Consider the following 20,189-nt stretch of genomic DNA (forward strand, 5'->3'; position numbering starts at 1 on the left):
CAGATACTAAAATACTTCATCTAAGTATTGGTTTTAATTATATTCAACTAAAACTTATTTAAGTAGCGCTATAGCGCTAAATTGCATACGTTATACGTTGTTTAACCCAACAAAGACCAAATGGAGTTCACTAGGATATTTTATTTTGTAATATAATTTAAACATGAACATTTATTTTAATGTAACACAGATTAAATGACATGTTTAAAAGATAGAAGCAAACATTAGTACACATACGAGCAAAACAACTGAATTTATGACTGTCCTGAGTCATTTTTATGTATATGATTGTCAATACTATCACAGTTACTCTGTGATATTCATGCGCAAAATGAGGTATGGAAGCAGAGATTTTAATTGACCAGTTTTATGGAGTTCTTGAGTTCCTTATTTATTTAAGTTGTGTGTAATTTTCATATAATAAAGACCAGTTTTTATTCTCTAAAACACGACATCGTGTTCCTTTGTTGTGCTTTTGTCTTTGGCGCTGAGTCGAGACATTTGGACTTCAAATGTTTTGTCAAATGCGCTGTAGTCCACTTGAAACGCGCCTTTCTCGAGGGAGATGCACGACTCGAATCGGTGGCCCCACAGGATCTCGTCCTCCGTGTAGGACGTCCTCGCCTGGCACGTCATACCTGCGGTGCAACAAAGCAGCAGAGGATCGAGAAAAGTTCACTTTACGGGGAAGAAAATGAACACGGGATAAATATTAAATTCCATTTCTGCCAGTAGATCCACATCAATCCTAAACACCGGACCTTTAAAATATACTTCTAACAAACCTGATGCTTCCACGATGCCCTCCAGGATGACGATGATCTCGAACGTCTCCCTCTTCAGACGCTCGGCGCCCACCTCCCAGAAGGGGCTGCTTTCATGGATGACGTGGGTGATGGTCTGGGGCTCCACCAGCAGCAGCCTGTCTGCCCCGGTGTCGAAGCCCAGGTTGATCTCCGACTGCTCCAGCGGGATGAACTCGCCCTCTTTAGTCTGCCGGGACTTAATCAGCTTGGCTCGGATCTTGGCGTCCACCATGTGGCTCGCCCTCAGATCACCGATGCGGAAGAGCATGCACAGCTTCTCGTCCCGTTCGCAGACGACGCAGTGCTTGCTGAAGATCAGCGTCTGGGCTCTCTGTTGCGGCCGGGAGATTTTAACAAACATGCATCCCACCATCAGAGCGTCGATGATGGAGCCGAGGATGGACTGGACCATCAGGATCACCGTGCCCTCGGGGCAGTTGGCCGTCACCATCCTGGAGCCGTACCCGATGGTCCTCTGGCTCTCCAGGGACAGCAGCAGGGCCGAGAGGAAACTGTCAACGTTCTGAAAGCACGGCTGCCACTGGGGGTCGTGAACGTGCGCGATGTCGTCACGCAGCCAGGCGCCGAAGAGGTAGATCCCGCCGAAGGACACCCACGTGAGAATGTAGCACGTGCTGAAGATGAGAAGGAACCAGCGATATTTGAGGTCCACCAGCGTGGTGAAAATATCTGAGAGGAAGCGACTCTTGTCCGCGATAGGTCCCAGGTTGACCCTGCACTTGCCGTCCTTGGTGACGTAACGCTGGTGCAGGTTGCCGGTGGTGACGTGCAACGAGTGCTCGATGCCCAGCAGCTTGCAGCGCTTCTTGTGGCTCTTCGCGCTGCGTAGCTTCTCCGCCGAAGAGGCGGGAACGCTGCCGGTGGAGCCCCTCGACTGCCATCTGGAGCTGAAACGTTTGCGGTGTCTGCTGCGGTGGGAACGCTGACGTTTCGCCGTCTCTTCTGCCGGTTCCTCGCGAGCTGCTTGGATCGTGTGCTGCTGGGGAAGCTCGGTCAAAGTGAGTGCTTGAGAGGACTGACTGCAGGGACTCGTGGGATGGAAGGGACTTGCCATTTCTTGGGAAGGTGGGAGCGATGCGCGGTACCTGAAGTTGTGGATTAGAGAGGCTCTTCTTGTGATCATCGTGGAGGCAACAGTGGTTTTAGTTGCAAACTGAAACGACAGACAACAATGTATATTAACAAAATGCACAGAAATGACGAGTTCCACTTATCTTCTTCGGTGTGACGTTAAACATTTTTAAGTGTACCTTGTGAGTGTAGGGAGTGCAACGGTTCAATTTTGGCCGAGGTCTCGGCAGGTACGCAGGTAACCTTGAGTACCTGATGAAGCATCTAGTAGCAGAAACACAAAACCAAACCAGCCCAAATATGAATATAGACTGAACTTCACCTCGCCAAAATGGTTAATTTGATCCCAGACGAGTCCCCAATTTTTGCAACCTGGCCCAAGGCTTCGATAAAGGAGAGGAGACCACACGAGATGCCACTGAAAATACATTTATTTTACCACAGCCTCCTCCCGTTTTCAAACATCCCCAACCTCGGGTACCCGAGGAAATATCTACAAGCATGAAACACAAACCAAAAAAACCTCACTTCACCAAAATGATGAATTTGATCCCGGACGAGCCCCCAATTTTTACAACACAGTTTAAGGCTTAATCAAAGGAGAGAAGCCACACACACGAGTTGTAGCTAAAGATGAGTTATTTTTGCAGAACTAAAAGGGAAACCAAACACAGTGGAAGCCTAAAGGATAGAGGGGGACTGGCTGGTTTATTCAGTGCAACACTATATTGACTTTACGACTCTTCTGATTCATATTCTGCTGCCCCCTCGAAAAAAAAAAAAACCCTGATGACTCCAGATACATGTGTATAGATCAGCCCGATTTGCCATGGCGCACAATGACATAAGGTTTAAGAATTTGAAGCTTCTCAGTCACTGCATTTTATTACACATGCAGGGATTGTTGCTAATCCTCAAAATTAATCTGAGAAGCACCAAGGAGCTCGATGGCTTTGAAAAGATTACGACTGTGTTTTGCCTGAAGGCTTAGAGGAAGTATTGTCAATTCACTCACTCGCCTCTTGAGAACATGTTGAAACCGTGCCATGCTCGCTGCATGCATGACATGCAAAATGTGAACACATTTCTGACCACAAGTATGAGATGTGCGTGTTTGGTACAAATATAACTACTGATCAGATCCAATCTGATGGGCAGGAATTTAAAGAGAGGAAACAGGCAGTCACAACATTAATATCTATTTATTCTATTTCTGAGTGTTGTTGGATGAATGTAAGCATCTACTGCCTGAATTTGGGTGCAGAGGGAGTTATTTATTTTGACTTTGTTAAGTTAGAACCTCAAAATACCTGAAGTTACTGTAATTAAGCAGAATTGTACCAAAAGTGTTCAATCAATTATTCCTTCTTTTCCAGGAAACATGTTGTAAATTAAAATATTTAGAATAGATGAGTACTTTAATCAATAGGACATTTAATCACATACTATTTAAAAAATATAAATGCTATTTTTTAATAATAAAATTCTGTGGTTCCTGCTTTTCTTTCTTACATTACAACAGACTGAATGTCATTGTTTTTAAGTGTTGGTTAGACATCAAATATTTATTTATATATATCACCATGAAACCTAGACCACGGATTACTATTTTCTTATATAATTAATCAATTAGTCAAGAAAATTGTTTTATTTTGAGCCTGATTATTTGTAAATTGCACATCTGGAAAATAAAGTGTTAAGAACATAAATATGATGTACAACAGAGTATCATAATGCTAAAGTTTATAGTGGGAAACTGTAGAAACCAAGATGACTGTAATATTAACAACATAAGAAGATAAGCTGTGACATACCTGTGCTGAACATCCTTGAACAGCTGCTGGCCGACTGGAATTTCCTGGAAGTCGTTGGGTCGATGAAACGAAGGAGGAGACGGTGTCGAGTTCGCTGTCCAGCTATTTGTCTCCGGCTGCTGCGTCATGAAATACTGACAGTCCAGAGCAGCACGTGGCCACACCTCCTCTAATGTACAATAAGTCATCCTGATTTGAATTGCCCTTTTCTTAACATTAAGGCCTTAAGCTCTGTAACGGAAAACCTGCTTAACTTCTCTTGTATTTAATCAGTTCATCCTTTAGTCACGCCATATTTCAAGAAATTCCATCAAAGTGTTCCCAAGAATGGGATGTGTCACAGGTGACCTTGACCTCTGACCTCTGACCACCAAAACACAAGTACAAATAAACGTTTGTGCCAACGGAGCCAAAGGAAAGTGCCTCGAGGAATTCCAGTTCAAAGTCACCTTGACCTTTGACCCCCAACATCGAATGACTTCAACTTCGAGTCAAAGTGAACGTTTGTTTGAAAGAAAAACACCCTCAATGCATTCTTGACATATTGCATTATATTACATTCAAGGCAAAAAAGTTGTTAAATCTGGTGTCTAGTGAGATATTCAAACTGCTCTACGGACGGAGAACCGTTGGAGTTGTGAAGCTCAAAACAATTTATCAGCGTTTTAAAGCTGCGAGGTTTATCTATGATGTAAGCACGTGTCAACAGTGTTTGTGTAATTATTGTCACCGACAGAAACTGGAGCCAAGAAGAAAAAAGTTTGGAATAGGTTCAGAAAAGTAAAATGTTTTGGTTTATTTGGACGAGTAATAAATACATTATGGAAGAGTTCAGTTTTCAGGCTTGTACAGGAAGATTTTTCATAATAAATGCGAGGTTGAGGTGATCGCGGGGAAGTTAGGGTTCAAATGTATTACAAATAATAATAAATGTAAGATCTTTAATGCATTCGTCACAACTTCATGGTCATTGTTTAAGTTCAAACATGTGTTACTGTAACATGTGAGACAACGTCAGGAACAAAACAATAAACTGAAAGCAGATGAAGTTTGATGAGCGGCGTGCAGCAGCGTTAACCCTGAACGTCAACACATGGCGAGTCAGCGGTTACACAACATCAGCTGTCAAAACCCGCCGAGCTGCACGCCCGAGGCGGCGGGACGCGGAGGGAAAGAAGCCTTCGTGTAATCTCTGCGGGACTAATTGGAGCTTCGACAACAGATTGATTACGATCAGCGTACGACACTGTTCAACCCACAAACATGGAAATGTGCGTATTTCATGTATATAACAGAAAATGGAAATGAGTGAAAGCGTGAATCGTGTTTTCCTCAAGAGGAAAAAGTGCTTCAGTATCTCCTTGGTGGTCTTTTTTTTAAATTTTTTTTTATTCCAGGAGGTCTATTTGATTTTGGTCAGAGCCATGGCTCTCCGCTCTGTGTTCTGGAACAAAGCTCGGATCAGATTCTTCACCTCCGAGCTGGAGAACTCCAGCGCCAGCGGACCTTTACCGTCGGCCCACCTGAGGAGAGGAATCACAGCCCAATCAGACGATCACGGACATGACGGCCTCCGTGGCGGCGCTGTTCAGTTTCACAGTTTTATTGACATTGTTTTGAACAAAAATGTTTGATTTTGAAGCTTTTAAAAAAACAACAAATTTGAAGTGACTTTTTTGCAGTAAAGTTTTAGAATTTCTTTTTAACAACTCCTGAGTAATCTGTGCTGATTTCCTGTGATAATAATCCTGCTGCACATCCCAGAAATATTCTACTTATTATGTGTTTTTCTTTGTGTTGAACTCAGAGAACCATCACGAGGCCCAAAGTGATCAAATGTGTTTAAAAGCTGCGAATCTTTCCAGAACAAACCGTCTGTGACTGGAATATAGAAACAAAGAAAACATCTGCCTTCAAAATAAGAGCTTCAGATGCTTTTTAAATCACATTCATTCAACACTAAAACAAAGTTCAGTCTCTTCCAGCTGGAAGTGGAGAAAACTCATTTAACATGTTCCTCAATCCATCATAAGACCACATTTCCCACAAACCACATCACTTCTTGTTATTACGGTTAGCGAGCAGCAGTTTGTTTTGATGGTGAGAGGAGAAGGGGGCGGAGCCTTGTTACTATAATGTCTAATCATAAACATTTAGGAGCATTTACAGATTATTCCAATAAAGGGTTAAATTATTGTCCAGTGAGATGTCCTCAAAAACAGATTTAATAATGAAACGAAACCAATGAAAATAATCGATCTATCATTAAACAAATCACATCATCTCTCTACTGCAGAACAAATAAGATCAAATAAACCTATTAAGGAAATTTCTTTATAACTAATCCACTAATTTAATTCTTTTTCTAATGTGATATTTATGCCACATTATAGATTGATATTTTATTGTGAAGTTTCCCTCCTACCTGTCGACGATCTCCTGCAGGTTGGCCCGCAGCACGATGACGAGCTCCTTGAAGGTGCTCCACTTCCTCACGTAGAGCGGCACCTCCTCCTGGTACTTCTTATTCCTGTTCTCCTCGGCCAGAGGGATGAAGACGAGCGGGCCTTCCTCGATGACGGTCTGGCACAGAGTGTGGAGGTGCTCCCCGTCCTCAGAGGAAATATCCTGCAGGAGGTTCAGTGACAAATAAAATCTTGTGTACCGAGTATGTAGCAGAGCGTCTTCATGTCTTACCAAAATAAGATTATTTCTGTTTTATATTAACAAATATTATCAACTTGCATCAAAACTGAAACCAGTTATCAGATTCTACATTTCAAAAGGCTGAATTTATCATCTGACCCATTATATTAGACTTTCCTTGATGTTTTCTCACCACAACTTTATTACTTAATCTCCATTGTTTGAATTACAGGTTTTATTAATGTGCGTTCAGAGATCAGAGTGTGTTTCTGCTGTACGTGAACATTTGTGATTTCACCACGGACCTGAAAATGGAGCAGAGACGCATCAGATTTTGGTTCAAACTTTTGGAGAAGTGAAAATCTTGCCGGTTTACAGCAAAGTGTTCCATGTTGGAAGTTTTTCCCCAAAACTTTTGCCCAAAATTTTATGTTTCTCTGCTCCAGTTTCAAGTTTCCACGGTGACATCACAGATGTTCTCGTACCAGCGGTTGCGTTAACGTGGAACTCTGATGATGATGATCAAGAGACAACTCTAAATACTTCCTCGTGAAGGTCGTTGCTTCCTGCTGCTCCGTGTGCATCACCGTGCTGCGTTCAGGAACTCTCTCTGAACTTTAATAGACAAAGGACAAACCTCTAGCATCATGATTTTAGCGATGACTTCTGTGATGGCCGTGTTGAGGAGGTTGCCCATGGCTTTACAGTAGATGGTGACCGGGAGGACGTCCTGCCACACGGTGCCGAGCTGCTTCAGCTGATGAATGACCTGCAGATCGAGCAGACACAAAGAAGCAGCTGTGAAGAACGTTTTACAGCCGTCCGTCCGTCCAACGTTCACAGCTGGTGTTTTACTGCAACTATGAGACCGTTCATTTCCAGAGTGTCTCCTCCCACCTGTCTCACTGCTTTGCTGGCGGCGGTGTAGTTGTCTTTGTCATCCAGGTTGCAGAAGTTGTGAGCCGTTGAAAGTCTCTCCAACAGCTCGGCTCTCTGGACGTTCATCTGAGCTAAGAAGCACTTGGCACCTACAGGGAGGAGACAGAAAGGGTCACTTCTGCATTGGAACCATTTTTTAGACCTGGAAACTACAAACACTTTTATATCCAGTCTGTGGTTGTAACGGGAAAAGTACCTAACCAGGGGGAGGAGCTTAGAAAAGCTTTCAGAAGTTCCGCACACAAAAAAAGGGAACTCTGTGAAATAGTTCCTCCGGTCTGAAAACGCCTCGTGTGGCCGACAGCGGAAGCACCGCTGGCTTACCGAGCTTCTTGAACCCGGGCACCATGTCCACGAAGGTGGCCACGCCCTCACTGAGCGCCGGCGGCAGGTGGCTCCTGAAATGGTGCCCCAGCGTGAGCAGGTGGTGAGCCAGGTACATACAGTTGTTGTGCTGGATAGCGGCGAGGTGAGGGAACTTGAGGAGGTTCTCCCTGGACGGAGAAGAAGAGGAAACAGGAGTTTAGACCTGCAGGGGACGACGAGTTTGGTTTGTGTCGTGTGATGGAAACACACTTTTCTTACTTGTGGTACGTCGGTACGACATCATAGAAGAGCTGGAAGATATTTCTTACAGTGAAGAAGAGCTGTAACGTGCTGAGAAGAAGAAGAAGAAAAAGACCGATGAGATGATGGTCTGAGACGCCTCGACTTTTCCAGCACAAAAAATCCCCGCCGTTCTTGGAGCATTGAAATGCACCATTGCGTGGAGCTGCCGACAGCCTCGCACAGCGTGTTCAGAGCGAGCTCCATCAGCTGCTGCACCGACTCGCTGATGCGACAGGCCGGCAGGCGGAGGCTCCACGCAGACAGCTGCTTGGCGTTCTCCATCGTCGCCTCGTCCTTCGCCGTCTCCTGCTTCACCTTCACCTCCGAGCTCGGAGACGGCAGCTTGGGGAGACGCAGCTTCGAGTCCGGCGTGATCTGACGGAGGCGTTTAAAAAAACAAAAAAAACAAGGATTAAAGAGGTTTTAAGAGACAAATGTGATGTGAAGTATTTTTCAAGGCTGTTATATTGTTAAAATATTGTTTGATCTTACGTACCCGCACCGTGTTGTGCATCTTGGAGGTCATGAGCTTTCTCGCCGCCACGATGACGTCTTTGCACTTCTTGCTGGCGAAGTGACAGTTGACGTCGCGGGCGTACTTCAGCAGGTCGGTGGAGTCGCCCTGCAGATACTCCATCTTCTCCAGAGACTTCTCAAACTCCTCCGTCTCCTTTATCACCTGAAAAAATAAAATACAAAAAATAAACACACATTCATTAACAGACACGGATGTTAAAAAATGAATCTCTGAGGACGGGGAGGCAACAGGTGCGTACGGTGATGTACTTGTCCAGCTGGCTGCTGTTGGCGGGGATGGAGTAGACCAGGCACTCGTGGATGATGCACTGCGACAGCTCCTCCCAGATCAGCTCTCCCAAGACGGCCGACAGCTTTTTATCACCGATGGACACGTCTGGAAAAACAACAAAAAACAACAGACCAGTGAGCTGACGCTGCAGCTCGGTCGGACAAAGTTTCTACCCATCATGCATTGCTGCGTACCGAGCAGGTGTGAGTGCAGCGTCTGCAGCACCAGCCGCAGTTTGCTGTAGACCTGCGAGGGACTGGAGCGCTCCTCCTCGTGGCTCTCCTCCAGACACTGCAGGGCGAGGACGGTGCCCTCCTCCCGCTGCTGCGTCTCCCTCACCGACAGAGACGCGAACATCACCAGCGGCTTCAGCATGTACTTCAGCAGCACCTGACCTGAAGGATAACACGGGTCACAGATCGTTTTATCCGTGTTTACGGAGCAGAATTTCCACACAAAAACCAAACCTTAAAAGACAGATTCATCAGCTGCTTCCTTACTGAACAGCTTGATCTTGTGCTGCAGTTGTCCCTGGACGGCGAGCGCCTGCAGGACGGCGTGCAGCAGAGCGGGCGGCTTGACTTCGCCGTCCTTCCTGCAGGCGTCGCTCAGGTTCAGCTCCACCTTCAGGAAGGACTTCACACCTGCAGGATCTGAGCGCACACCTCCGACCGTCACTAACAGAGCGAACGCTGCGATTTGAACAAACGAGCCGCGAGAGTGCTCGGGACGTCTGACCTTTGGAGGACGGCAGTCTCCAGATGACGAGGCGCTTCCACTCGCCCTCCAGGTGGTAAATCAGGTTCTCTCGCTGCACCGTCAGCTCGGAGCTCAGAGCGCTGATCAGAGGCAGCTGAGACGTCTTCCAGCCCTTCAGAGAGTCCAAAGTCTTCCTCGCCTGGAATAAAAACACAAAACAGAGAGCGATGAGGTCAGAGAACACGTCGCACTTTACCGTGTTCATGATCAGATTTCTCCCGTCACTTATTTTAACAGCAGGAAGTTTTCCAGTAATTTGTCCTTATAAATCAGTCGTGCTTCGTGTTTCAACGGTTTTCTGCATGTTTCTGAAGGGCTGAGGTGACGTGGGCAGTTATCTGAATTAAAAACTCTGCATTTTAATGCAATTTTTGACTTTTATCTGCAAAATATTTATTGTATAATTGCACCATCTGCCATAAAAATATGAAAAATAATCCTTAATCAGTAGTAAAATAATGCTCAGTGAAGCTGTAGTGTCTGCGGTTAAAAAAAAAACACACTAATATTTTAACAATTCCCTCGTTTATTTATTTAACAGTATTTACTTCAGGTTTGTTTTGTTCTGCTGCCTGTTTACTAAAATCAAACAACAGCTCATTAAAGTGTCTTTTTTTTAAACCTCATGATGACGTAATGGTTTCAGTCAAGTTTAAAGTTAATGCAGCAGGTGCGTTGTTGTGGAGGACTCGGTGGAACTAGTACGGTTGTTAAATGTCGTGGAAGAGGAGATTATTAGAGTTGGCGAACGGCCTGCATTTTCTGAGCTAAATTAAAGCTACTTAACCGACTCAGCGCAGCTTTAGACTCTTAATTAATCAAATCTCAACGTCTTGTGTCTGGAAAAACACAAGTGATTAGTTGTTTGTGGAGTTAGATGCGAGTCTCAGTGCCGTTGTTTCGGCTAACAGCCGGTCTGAAGGAGGACGTAGACGAGGTCGGGTGAGGTGACGGCATTTACCTTCACCAGCTGATCGGCTGCGTCCACGTACTTCTTCTCCTGCAGAGCTTTGTTGGACTCCTCCATCGCGTTAGAGAACTGAGTCACACAGAGGAAGACTTTTGTTAATTTACAGCCGACACAAAACCAACTCATTCAACTTATTTTGATTCATCAGGAGAGAAAGAAACGGCAATAGAACATTTACAACGGTGCAAAATGTAAATAAAGACAGAATGCGATGGTTTGCAAATGATTTAAATTTCACAGCGTCACAGCTTTTGGAAAGAAGGTTGTAGGATTTACAGATGAAGAAAAATAACGCTCATTACAGCCGACTTAATAAACTGGGATCTCGTACCTCTTTCAGGTGTCCGAGCATCGACATGATGATGGTATTTTTCTCCAGCTGATGCTTCAGCTTCGTGTTTTCAGCCACAGCCACGTGGATGTTCTGCCGCACCTGAGCGCGCGCACACACACACACACACACACACACACACACACACACACACACACACACACACACACACACACACACCTGTAAATCCACCTCCAGCAGAACTGAGCTCAGACCTGGACTAACTCTCACTTCATGCATTCTCTACCTCACTCTCAATGTAAGTTTTCAGATCATCCATTTCTTTGGAGACGGTGTCCACCTGCTGCATCAGCTCCTCGTATCCTTGCAGGCTCGGCAGGAAGTCAACATACTTCTTGTTTATCATGTCACATACTTCTTCCTGAAGAAGAACACACGAAGAAGACTCAGCTCTGATCATTCACTGAACTCGGCTAAACGTACAGACGCCGACGGTGCAGCAAATCCTTCACAATATTTCTGTTATTCTTTTAATATTATGACAAAAACGATCTTTTTGTAATAACGACAGCTACATGCTGCCAACAGGTGACAGCGACTTCAATCTGATGTAGTTTTGTTACAAAGGATCAGATAAACAACAACAACAGTCATGTTAGTGTTTATTAAACTATTTTTAAGGCAAACTGTTTCATTTATATCAACATATTAAAACTAAAACACCTATTTTGTTGGAACTGTTTGTTCTTTAAATGAATTTATTAATTATTCTTATCAAATCTAATTTAATCTCTGCAGGTGTTATTTATTGATGCCAACCAATATTTAAGGCTTTTCTTGTTTTGCAGCACTAATACTTACAATCTCTTTTAGGCCTTTAAAAACAACTTAAAGGTGTTCTGACAACATTTATTCACAAAGATTGAGTCAGAAAACTTTCCTTGAGCAGCTGATCCTCTCACTTCTTGCCTGTTGGACTGTTGGACATGTTGGACTGTTGGACCTTCATGGAGGACTGAATTTGTTCAGTTTCTCTCCAGATGTTCAGCCTCTATCTGTATTCTCTCCAGATGTTCAGCCTCTGTACATCGGCCTCGTGTCTTGTTTCTCTCCAGATGTTCAGCCTCTATCTGTATTCTCTCCAGATGTTCAGCCTCTGTACATCGGCCTCTATCTGTATTCTCTCCAGATGTTCAGCCTCTATCTGTATTCTCTCCAGATGTTCAGCCTCTATCTGTATTCTCTCCAGATGTTCAGCCTCTGTCTGTATTCTCTCCAGATGTTCAGCCTCTATCTGTATTCTCTCCAGATGTTCAGCCTCTGTCTGTATTCTCTCCAGATGTTCAGCCTCTATCTGTATTCTCTCCAGATGTTCAGCCTCCGTACATCGGCCTCGTGTCTTCTTTCCCTCCATCAGAGTAAATAAAGGATCCACGTCGCCCAGCTGTCAGCAGCGAGGCTAGCTAACTGTCCTGCTAACCAAAGTGCTGTAAACTTGCTGAAAAGTCTCTTCTGTACCATCTAACGGTCTGGTTACGTGTTTGTCAGCAGCTGAGTGTTACTAGTTAGTGAGAACTAGTGAAGGTTAGTTAACAGTCTGAAGATCAGAGAGGCTAGCAGCTAACGCTAGTTCAAACTTTACCTAGCGTACCGTTAGCTAGTGCTAATGCTAGCTCGCGTGTTACCTTCGTATCTTCCACCTTGCGCGACATTTTGCTGATTTTACTGCACAGATCTTCTTTCTCCAGTTTTCCGGAGCTGGCGAGCACTTCGGTGACGAACGACGACATCGCTGCTCGACGAACCGAGTTGGAGTTTAACCGAAACTTAACCCGACAACTTATAACAAACAACAGCGACCCGCCACGCGCCCTGATTGGCTGCGGAATGACGTCACTCACTGGACCCGCCCCCCCCGACTCTTCTTCTTCTGTTGTTTAATGGCGGGCGGCATCTACCGTTTAAGTTGCATTACCGCCAACTACTATGTTGGAGTGTTCTTTATTTCTCTGATACTGAAAAATGTAATTCCGTTTATTAACCCAGTATTTAAATAAAAAAAATAAATAAATAAAATAAAATAAAATAAGGCTTTATATTTTCTGTCCACAATGTTAAATAAATTCATTAGATTAACAGCTCACTCCACACTTCTTTAGTTTCTTCGTGAGTTGTTCTCGATGTGTTCTGTATTTACGTCGAAACTTTATGACTTCATGAAATAAAAGGTCGCAAAGTGTGATAAAAGTCTGCTGTACAAAATACAAAATTACTAATATTTATAATTTTTTATAATTATCAATTAAGATTACTAAATTCTTTTGTTCAGCCAAGTGCATTTCAGACATTGTGTAAGATTCCCAAATAGGTCAGTAGGTGGTTATTATTTATATTATTATTATTTATGATCATTCATAATAATAATAAAGGGGAAAGTTAACTTGTTCATACTCCAACACAGTAGGTGGCGGTAATTCACCTTAGCGTTGAATGCTACACACAATTAAAAGAAGAAGAAGAACGACTCCAGTCTCTATGGCAACGATAGCTAGCTATTCGCTGCGTTTTGGTGTTCTTGTTACAGCTGCTAGAACATTTTTTATTTCCGTTTCTATTTTTGCTGCTTAGATTAGCAAACGCTATAAAAAGCTAGATAACAATTTACTGACGCGCAAAGCGTAAAAGACGAGAGAGATCAGCTGCGTGCTAACTGTGGCTAACGAACAGAGCTTGAAACGTCACGTGGATGTTTTGGTAGATATTCATGGCGGACTGCTGGAACACGGACACCGGGGAGGCGGTGTATCGGTCGCGGGATGCTGTCAAAAACCTGAGCGTCAGGTGAGTTTATCTGGAAAAGACCTGCGTGTTCCGGTCGTTTTGTTGTTGTTTGGTCTGGTCAGTGTCAGACTCGTTTGTTGACCTCCTCCAGGGTCCGGATAGAGAGGGTGACCTCCACCGCAGTCCTCTCTCAGCACCTCCAGCAGCGATTCCTGTCCCAGCCGAACCGAGGGGACATCGAACTGGACACCCTCCCATCACAAGGACAGACAGGTGGGGGTCCTTTCAGTGAAAATAACAGTCCTCAGAAAGCAGTGCACGTCACCAAACACCACAAACTGTACGACGCAGCTTCTGTTTGAACAATCTCGGGTGGATTTATCCTTTAAAAGCACAGTCTGATAGTATTGATGGTATTTCTGCTCCTCTGTCAGCAGGTGATCACGAGGAGGAGCTGGTGGTGGGCTGGCAGGAGAAACACTTCAGTCAGGTACCGTTTCAAATGTCTAGTCCCACAGTGACCTTGACCTTTGACCTTTGCACCCCAAAATCGAATCAGTTCATCTTTGGTATCCAGTGAATGTTTTTGGCAAGTTTGACCAAATTAACCCCGTCGGGGCGTTCTTGGCGAACGAGCTGAAAACGTGACGTGCTCCCTGTCTGCGGTTCCAGTACGAGATGGAGCTGTTCCAGAGCGAGGCGGCGTGTCAGACCCCTCTGGACCGGCAGTACCACGCAGAGGTCACGGCCCTCGGCAGAACCAGGGGCCGCCGGAACCACCGGATCTTCACGTACACCGATCACGACCGCTACACCAACTGTCTCCCTCTCCACCAACTGGCAGGCTATACTTTTACTCCAATACATTTGTTTATAACTTTTAAGATTACAGTTTTTATCCCCTAGCTGTCCAGTAAAAAACACATTTACAAATTTACTGTTACTTTTCATACTTTAGGTACATTTTACTGATAAAATTTACAGATTTTTACTCCCTATGATGGACTCAGAGTATTTCTTCTGTACTTTTACTTCAGTAAAGGACCTGAATACTTCGTCCATAAAAATGCCAGGCAGGTGTTTTAAAAAGGAAAAACTGTTTATATTCATTAATGTTTTTTATTATTAAGAACCTCTATAAAATGACCAAAACCTTGCTGAATACTTTCTGTCTTTGCTCTTTTAAATCTGTGATAACTGATGATTTTATACTTCCTGCTGTTTCACATGAACACAACAGGAAGCAGCTTCTTTATCAAACCGTGTTTGAAAGTCGCGGGTTTTTTTCGACCCTAAAAGCAGAACTCCGGCGACCTGCTGACCCCGACCGGCTCCGGCCCGACCTTCCTGGCCGAGAGGATGGCCAGCGTGAGACACCGGCGGCAGGACCGACGCACCATGTGGGTGAAAAACCGGCTGCTTCTGTTTTCACCATCCAGCGATCGACCTCGAATCTGTGTTTCCTCTAAAGTCTCGGCTTCACAGGGACAGCAGCGTCCACAAGTCCAAGATCATCAACTGGGAGCCCACAGAGGAGTTTGTGAAGAGCAGCCATGTGGTGAATAACGCCATGCAGACCATGCACATCATGGGGGACCTGGGCCCCAACGGGAGGTGAGACCGAGTCCCTCGTTCAGAGACTTAAATGTCTGAGGAGTTTCCAGGAAGCTGACGGCGTCTCTGCTTCTCTCAGACTGGGTCAGAAGGAGAACGAGTGTCTGCTGGTCACCATCAAAACAGACGGCAACGGGACAGTCGTCATGAAACCGGACTTCAACGCCGGCAAAGAGCCCTACAGGCCAGTTCACGCATGTTTTCTGTTTTTAACGTTTGAAGCCGTGTTATGAATTTTCAGCGACGCCAGCAGCTAAAAGTTTTGCTACTTTGATCCAGATTGAGATAAATCGACAAATATTTGTTGTTTTCACAATAAAATGAAAAGAAATAGGACTTTACAGAAAGGATAGAAACATAGAACCGGATGAAATCCTGTCTGCAGGATCGTCTCGGGTGGCGAGAAGCGGGAAGTCTGGCGTCTCAGGGTGGAGAACGTGTCCACCGCCATGAAGCCCGAGGAGAAGGACCGCGAGCACAACATGTACAAAGACGTGAGTTCACCGTCGTCACGGCGTCAAGATGTTTCATGTTCAGGTGAAGATGGAGTTCAAATGTCTCTTTTCTCGGTGTCCAGCTGTACATGAGGCACAAGGAGTACCTGAGCAGCCTCGTCGGACAGGACTTTGAGATGGTGAGAGTTTGGTTCATCAGATCTCAAGATAGTTTATTATTGTATATCAGGCTTCTCTCTGCTTTCTCAAGGCCTCAGGTGCATTTGGTGGGCAGTTATTTAAATAAAAACAACGCTTTTCATAGTAATTTTTGACTTTTATTATCACAAAATGTATTTAAAAATGCTCTTTCTGCCATGAAGATCATAATCATCAAACTTTGGTGAAACTAAGCTCAGAGTAAAGCTGTAGTAGCTGAGTGTTATAATGGTGGAAAAACCCTCATATATGACAACAAGTACACTTACACATCAGTCCCTCCAGGAAATCACCACCTTACAATCACAGTAATTAACGCAAATTCAAGGAATCTTTTCAATATTTTGCAGCAGCTTGCAAATTTTTGAAAAATTCCTACAATTTTACCATAAAAAAAACGTCGTGAACAGAAGCTCTGTTGAAAGTATTACGACATAAAGTCGCCTTTCAAAAATAAAACTGACTTTATTACCAAAACTAACTGTTCATTTCCAACCATCAAGGCTCCGCCCCTTCTCCTCCCACCATCAAAACAAACTGCTTTGTGGGAAATGTGGTTTTATGATGGAATGAGGAACATGTTAAATGAGTTTTCTCCACTTCCAGCTGGAAGAGACTGAACCAAGTTTATTTATGGAAATATAATTTGGACTTTATTCTCGACATTTTGACTTTTTCCTCAAGCGTTAATTTTTTTTTTTAAATCCTCTAAAATCTGCTTCTCTTTTCCTCCTACGAGACATAAATGTATGTTTCTGTGAATGCTGTTACGTGATGTTTAAAATGCAGAATAACACCCGTTAAATGCAGCAAGAAAACTGTCGTTAAACGTTCTGGTGTCTCTGCTGCAGCCTCCCATCGGTGTTCTTCGCTACCTGCTGAACGGAGAGATCGGTGAGTTCATCGCTTCGCTTCTTTCATACGGAAACAAACCCTCTGTAGCGTTTAAATCTCCTCCTCCTCCTCCTCCTCCCCTCCTCTTCTGTCCAGTCTCAGCTGAAGGCTTCGAGTACAACGACTTGTACATCCACTTCTTCATGGAGCTGCCCAACAGTGAGTCTCCTGCAGCGCATCAAACTACTTCCTTCAGGTTTACGTGTCGCTGCTTCAGTTCGTGTTGTTCTGTTCGGTCAGATTGGTCCAGTTTGGCGTTCCAGCCGCTGTCGGGCGTCACCCAGACCTGCCGGACCAGAACCTCCGGGAAGGTTTGTATGTAACGGTCCGACTCTTTGACGTCAGAGATGCTGATGTGGGTTAAACCCTGGACTGTCCTCTGCTCTCAGGAGAACGTGGCTCTCTTCAGCTTCCCCTTCACCTTCGAGGCCTTCTACATGAGCGAGAGGGAGAGCGAGGGTCGGTGTCAGCCTCTACGTCCATTTCTTTGAAAGGATCTACCGACTTTACAGGAGCTTTTTTCTTCTTCTGGTTTCAGCCGCGGTTCTTCAGTGGCCGGTTCTGTACTTCAAGGTTCTGTCTCTGGACTACTGGCAGCGCTACCGGACCGAAGGCTACGGATACCTGCTGTTTCCTGCCCTGCCGGGTACCACGTTCATTCATTCAAATCAAGGCGGCAATAGATTCATGTCCTGTTTATCAGGATGATTTTTTTAATCCTTTCTTTTTTTCTGTTAGATGTCAGAAAAATAGTGAGAAAGTTAAAGACAAACAGAAAATCTTTTAGATTTTGCTTTAAAATTACTGAAATTATTAATTGACTATCAGAGAAGTTTATTATCTGTCAATCAGAAGATATTTTGGGGATTTATAGGAAAATTCTTGGTTTTATTTTGCCTTTATTATATGTTGTGTGTGTGTGTGTGTGTGTGTGTGTGTGTGTGTGCTCTCCAGGTAAACACACAGTAACGTGTCACACCTGGAGACCCCTCCAGACGGGGACGTTCTCCGCTCTGAGGCGCTTCTTCATCGGAGGCTCTCCGGAGCTCGAGGACCACAGCTACGTCCGAGTGCCGGGAACCTTCAAGGTGCGTCTGACTCTCTGCAGAGGATGAACGGCTCCACATTATTATTATTATTATTATTATTATTATTATTATTATTATTATTATTATTATTATTAATATTATTATTATTATTATCATTATTACTTTTTATTTTAGCAGGAGACTAGTGTAAATAAACAGAAGCTCTTGAATTTGCTTCCAACTGAATCTGCAAAGAAAAAAAGGATGAAAACAATAAAGTCTTCTGAACAAACTGCAGCTGATTATAAATCAAATAACTGTAATTACACAAAGATTATTATCGTCTCTTTAGATTAGAATAAATTCTGTGCGTGCTGGAAACCTCCATATAAAAAATGTTCAAGCCAATTTTGTAAATCTTTTTTACCCTCAGTAACGTTTCCATTTCGTCTCACGCTAACGGTGATATTGATTCGTGACATTTTATTGTGAGGTGTCCATGTTTTTGCTGCAGGGAGACAGACTGAGTCGCTTCGGCTTCTGCACTGAAACCACAGGAAGTGTGACCTTTAACCTTCACTGCATGCAGCAGGCCAGGTGAGTGCAGGTGTTGGAACTATGAATTGTTGGCATCCAACTTTCTACGAATTATTTCTTTCATCATCATCATCATGATAACCATAAATACGGTGCGGTCGATTATGTTTCAGGGCCTTCGTCGACGCCACCATGTTGAAGAAGAGGAGGCAAAAGGTTTTCGACCAGCTGGGAGGGTTCAGTCAGCAGGGAGCCGTCTGCACCGTCCTCGGTAGAGTTCGTCTTCATAACTTCGATAACATCTGAGGAAAATGTTCATCTTCCCAACGGCTTCATCTTTTCCCTTCTGTGACTTTTTATTTCCTGCGTTACGTTCTTTTACGTTAGCGTGCTAATTTGTTAGCCTCTGCGGCTTCTAGACGCCCGTCCATGTCACCGTTGCCTAGCAACACAGTTGTTGTTGTTGTTGTTTTAACGACTTAACCGCTTGACCGCAGAGCAACAGTCAGTTTCAAGATCCACTGAGCTCCAGTTCTGGTAGTTTAAAGATCAGTTTCAGAATAAATGAGTGAAATGAATGAAAGTTGGTTCCAGAATATTTAAGACGTGGAGCCAAAATATGAGCAGAAAAAAAATGAGGTGAACAGTCACACTTTTAAGCCAATAGTCTGTCAGTTTGTTTCAAATTTTTTACCTGTGTTGTTTTCTACTATGTATGTATTTATTTGCATGTTTCCTTCTCCGTCAGAGGCCTTCCAGAGAGCCCGCAGAAAGATGCAAGAGGCCCGAGAAAGTCTTCCGAGAGACCTCATCAACGGCACCTCGCAGCTCCAGAACGAGTCGTCGGCGTAGGTGCGAAACATGAAGACTGTGACAAGCTGTCGGTTTATCACAGCTGCTACAGTGAAGGTTTACAATAGAAGTGATATCACCAGCAGCTGTGGAACCAGGACTGAGAGAAAACCGTGTCTGAATGCTTTACTCTGTTTGTACATCACGCTGGATGTTGTGAGGAGAAAGAATTCTGTTACAATATGAATTTGTGTGGTAATTGATAAGAAGGGATGCTTTTGTTCGAGTAAACGGTGTCATTTTTTGAGTTATAGACAGTAAATCTTGTGAAAACATGTAATAGAATGTAAACTACTTTAAAAAATTGAGACTGTATATTTTCCACAGGTTATTTGCTGCAATATGAACATTTTATATGAACTTTTTACCCTTATTTTTTTGTCTATTTTTACAAATATTATTGGTGCTAGTTTCATTCAAAATTTCTTACAAAATTATTCTTGCACTACATATTTATATATATATATATAAGGTTTGTATAGAGGATCTACTGGATGGATGTATTTGTGGCTCATTATGGGGTTAAATATTTACATCTTGATTTAATTAAGAGAGAAACACTGAAGGACATGTTGGATGTTGTTTAAAGTCAAACACGACCTGAATAATCAGCAGGTTTTCATACAGCCGACAATTTCCTACTAAAGTAGAACCAACACGACTATCACGACTGTTACATTTCCAAAACAAAATAAATGATGATTTTTTTTTTTTTACTTTTCATATTTGAATTATTTTTGATTCTCCAGTTTCCTGTCAGTCAGAACATCCGAGGTCCCAACCAAGACTCTTCTGTCGTGTTGCATTCAAAACTGTGGGAAACTAGGGTGCCATAACTAATCACGCCCTTACCACGAACTATCGCGGCCACATTCAAGAAACAAATAAGAGGAGGATTTTTTTTAAATTTGCTTTCGAGAAAAAAAGTCCGAATTCTGTTGAAGTAAGAATTTTGAGAATAAAGTTGACATTAGCAGCTGTAATTATCCACTAAGTACACCTTGTACTTGTACCTACTGTACATACACAGGATGTTTTTACAGTATAAACGAATATTATTCCACAGAAGTGACATGAACTATATAGTATATTGCA

At 43.6% G+C, this 20,189-nt stretch overlaps 3 protein-coding genes across 6 annotated transcripts; 1 reads left to right on the forward strand and 2 right to left on the reverse strand.

The window, feature by feature from the left end:
- Positions 1-205: 205 nt before the first annotated feature.
- On the reverse strand, positions 206-4,292 carry LOC138195888 (G protein-activated inward rectifier potassium channel 3-like). Its single transcript, XM_069145532.1, has 4 exons — positions 3,713-4,292; positions 2,078-2,162; positions 786-1,980; positions 206-638 (listed from the first exon to the last, which is right to left on the reverse strand). The coding sequence occupies exons 1-4, from the start codon at positions 3,898-3,900 to the stop codon at positions 442-444; spliced, it is 1,665 nt and encodes a 554-aa protein (XP_069001633.1). The 5' UTR covers positions 3,901-4,292; the 3' UTR covers positions 206-441.
- A 180-nt stretch (positions 4,293-4,472) lies between these two features.
- On the reverse strand, positions 4,473-13,061 carry zw10 (zw10 kinetochore protein). 2 transcript variants are annotated; one of them, XM_069145802.1, is made up of 16 exons: positions 12,421-13,061; positions 11,076-11,156; positions 10,775-10,876; positions 10,435-10,512; positions 9,453-9,612; positions 9,215-9,367; positions 8,909-9,109; positions 8,683-8,819; positions 8,403-8,585; positions 8,058-8,281; positions 7,883-7,954; positions 7,622-7,791; positions 7,256-7,386; positions 6,996-7,127; positions 6,138-6,340; positions 4,473-5,235 (listed from the first exon to the last, which is right to left on the reverse strand). In XM_069145802.1, the coding sequence occupies exons 1-16, from the start codon at positions 12,523-12,525 to the stop codon at positions 5,115-5,117; spliced, it is 2,253 nt and encodes a 750-aa protein (XP_069001903.1). In that variant the 5' UTR covers positions 12,526-13,061; the 3' UTR covers positions 4,473-5,114. The 2 variants fall into 2 exon arrangements, with proteins under 2 accessions (XP_069001903.1, XP_069001902.1); XM_069145801.1 differs by having other exon boundaries at positions 11,022-11,156; positions 12,421-13,056.
- A 204-nt stretch (positions 13,062-13,265) lies between these two features.
- Positions 13,266-19,815, forward strand: mks1 (MKS transition zone complex subunit 1). Of its 3 annotated transcripts, none has more exons than XM_069145804.1 (18): positions 13,266-13,576; positions 13,668-13,789; positions 13,951-14,006; positions 14,189-14,356; positions 14,816-14,916; positions 15,002-15,130; positions 15,210-15,314; positions 15,516-15,624; positions 15,708-15,764; positions 16,635-16,677; positions 16,774-16,836; positions 16,918-16,988; positions 17,067-17,136; positions 17,216-17,323; positions 17,632-17,765; positions 18,220-18,302; positions 18,416-18,513; positions 18,991-19,815. In XM_069145804.1, the coding sequence occupies exons 1-18, from the start codon at positions 13,500-13,502 to the stop codon at positions 19,092-19,094; spliced, it is 1,698 nt and encodes a 565-aa protein (XP_069001905.1). In that variant the 5' UTR covers positions 13,266-13,499; the 3' UTR covers positions 19,095-19,815. The 3 variants fall into 3 exon arrangements, with proteins under 3 accessions (XP_069001905.1, XP_069001907.1, XP_069001906.1); XM_069145806.1 differs by having other exon boundaries at positions 14,819-14,916; XM_069145805.1 differs by having other exon boundaries at positions 13,267-13,576; positions 13,954-14,006.
- Positions 19,816-20,189: the final 374 nt, after the last annotated feature.

Source organism: Embiotoca jacksoni, unplaced genomic scaffold, assembly GCF_022577435.1.
Source record: "Embiotoca jacksoni isolate LCO1_2020_lvr unplaced genomic scaffold, fEmbJac1.0.p SCAF_13, whole genome shotgun sequence".
Classification (NCBI taxonomy): Eukaryota; Metazoa; Chordata; class Actinopteri; family Embiotocidae; genus Embiotoca; species Embiotoca jacksoni.

Coding starts and splice junctions, on each gene's coding strand:
- LOC138195888 (XM_069145532.1), bottom strand. CDS start 3,900: ATGACTTATTGTACATTAGAGGAGGTGTGGCCACGTGCTGCTCTGGAC. Junction 2,163..3,712: donor TTCAAGGATGTTCAGCACAG/GTATGTCACAGC, acceptor TTCTGCTACTAG/ATGCTTCATCAGGTACTCAA. Junction 1,981..2,077: donor GCACTCCCTACACTCACAAG/GTACACTTAAAA, acceptor CTGTCGTTTCAG/TTTGCAACTAAAACCACTGT.
- zw10 (XM_069145801.1), bottom strand. CDS start 12,525: ATGTCGTCGTTCGTCACCGAAGTGCTCGCCAGCTCCGGAAAACTGGAG. Junction 9,110..9,214: donor GCACAAGATCAAGCTGTTCA/GTAAGGAAGCAG, acceptor GTTATCCTTCAG/GTCAGGTGCTGCTGAAGTAC. Junction 7,128..7,255: donor CCAGCAAAGCAGTGAGACAG/GTGGGAGGAGAC, acceptor CTCGATCTGCAG/GTCATTCATCAGCTGAAGCA.
- mks1 (XM_069145804.1), top strand. CDS start 13,500: ATGGCGGACTGCTGGAACACGGACACCGGGGAGGCGGTGTATCGGTCG. Junction 15,765..16,634: donor TCGGACAGGACTTTGAGATG/GTGAGAGTTTGG, acceptor TCTCTGCTGCAG/CCTCCCATCGGTGTTCTTCG. Junction 17,137..17,215: donor GAGCGAGAGGGAGAGCGAGG/GTCGGTGTCAGC, acceptor TTCTGGTTTCAG/CCGCGGTTCTTCAGTGGCCG.